A 1,888-nucleotide genomic window follows, 5' to 3' on the forward strand; every position below is an offset into this window, starting at 1 on the left:
AGAGAGTCTGAATGCTGGAACTGAGGAGTGAGACTTGTGTATGTGCTGGGTTAGTACTATGGTAAACGTCAGAGGATGGCCGCAGAGAACATCGTCAGCACTTGTAGCAGCCTGCTGAGATCCGTGGAACAATTAACAAAACTCGTGGAGACCCTCTATTAACAGGAACCAAACTGTTAAGACTCTGTTAACGGGAACCAAACTGTGGAGACTCTGTTAACGGGAACCAAACTGTGGAGACTCTGTTAACAGGAACCAAACTGTGGAGACTCTGTTAACGGGAACCAAACTGTGGAGACTCTGTTAACTGGAACCAAACTGTGGAGACTCTGTTAACGGGAACCAAACTGTGGAGACTCTGTTAACTGGAACCAAACTGTGGAGACTCTGTTAACAGGAATCAAACTGTGTAGACTCTGTTAACTGGAACCAAACTGTGGAGACTCTGTTAACTGGAACCAAACTGTGGAGACTCTGTTAACAGGAACCAAACTGTGGAGAATCTGTTAACTGGAACCAAACTGTGGAGACTCTGTTAACGGGAACCAAACTGTGAAGACTCTGTGAAGACTTTCTTTTCAGAAACAACAAACTGTTCAGAAGCTGCTGACAGGATGCAAAGTGTGGATACACTCTGTCCACATTACGCCGTTAATAAATCGTTGTTATTCACAGGAAACAAACAGTTCACTGGAACAAAGTTGACACTTAACATTCCTATATGATCGCCCCAATATGAGGATGAATGTTTCAAACTGTGCGAAAGAAGAGAATGATGCCATACTGCCTAACCAGGAAACAGCTTATCTCTTGTGGAAGATCATTTCGCCAATTCTCCTTCTACTTGGCACTATAGGCAACCTCCTTTCCATTGTTGTGTTGACCCGTAAGGCCATGCGGAAGTCCAATATGTCCAAATACCTAACCTGTCTGGCAGTGGCTGATCTAGCGGTTCTGTATGTCGGACTTCTACCAGAATGGATAATTTATACGTTCGATGTACATATAAGTGACGTTCACCCAGTTGTTTGTAAGATACACCTGTGGTTGCTGTACTCAAGCCTGCACACATCTGCTTGGACTCTAGTCTCTGTGACCATTGAACGCACGGTATTTGTTTGGAGACCTCTGGGATACAGGATCTTGTGCACCAAGCGGGTAGCCACCATCAGTGTTGGTATTGTTATAAGCATGTGCCTGATACTAAATAGTCACTTTCTGATCTTCTTGGAACATACTGAAACAGATCCAGGAGTTTATGTGTGTGATTCCGTAGCGACAGCTGAGTATGATGACTTTCTCAGCAAAGTGTTTCCCTGGATAGATCTGTGCGTGTGGTGTATTGTACCTGTCGTTGTCCATCTTGTGTGCAATATTCTCATTATTTACCGTCTACGGACACATGCTCGTACCATGGCTAGACATGATTCCACGCCTGGGGCAGATGGCTCAAGGCAAAGTCTCGTATCGTCCATGACAACGATGCTGTTGAGTTTGAACCTGGTGTACCTCCTCTGCACCTTGCCCGTGTCCATATTCTTCGTTGGCGAGCGATATTGGAAGATCAGTTCCCCAGGGGCTGAGGCAGAAGCACAGCGAGAGCTTATAAAGGCGTGTGCGAGCATTCTGATGTACCTCAATAACTCCACCAACTTCATCACGTGTTTAGTCAAAGGTAAACGATTCCGGGAGGAGGCCCGTATTATCTTCAGCTGTCAAAGACGACGACGTCTCCCACGTCAAAGAGGCTCGACTTGGATCTCTTCTATATCAAGGTCATTGCGGCAGAGGTCACTCATAGATTCATCAAGCAGTTCATGTGAGTCACATCATTCATTATTCATCTTTACATTATGTCACCATTACAAACATTCTCAATATCATTTTG

General features: G+C 45.0%; 1 protein-coding gene across 1 annotated transcript in view; it reads left to right on the forward strand.

Moving 5' to 3' along the window:
- The first annotated feature begins 666 nt into the window (after positions 1-666).
- Positions 667-1,888, forward strand: part of LOC139444109 (probable G-protein coupled receptor 139) — a 3,940-nt gene continuing 2,718 nt past the window's right edge. The window contains exon 1 of the mRNA XM_071225015.1: positions 667-1,819. Coding sequence (XP_071081116.1) covers positions 736-1,819 — 1,084 coding nt within the window. The 5' untranslated portion in view covers positions 667-735. The remainder of the gene's footprint in view (positions 1,820-1,888) is intronic.

Source organism: Haliotis cracherodii, unplaced genomic scaffold, assembly GCF_022045235.1.
Source record: "Haliotis cracherodii isolate W230 unplaced genomic scaffold, xgHalCrac1.p SCAF_5, whole genome shotgun sequence".
In the NCBI taxonomy this organism is placed as follows: Eukaryota; Metazoa; Mollusca; class Gastropoda; order Lepetellida; family Haliotidae; genus Haliotis; species Haliotis cracherodii.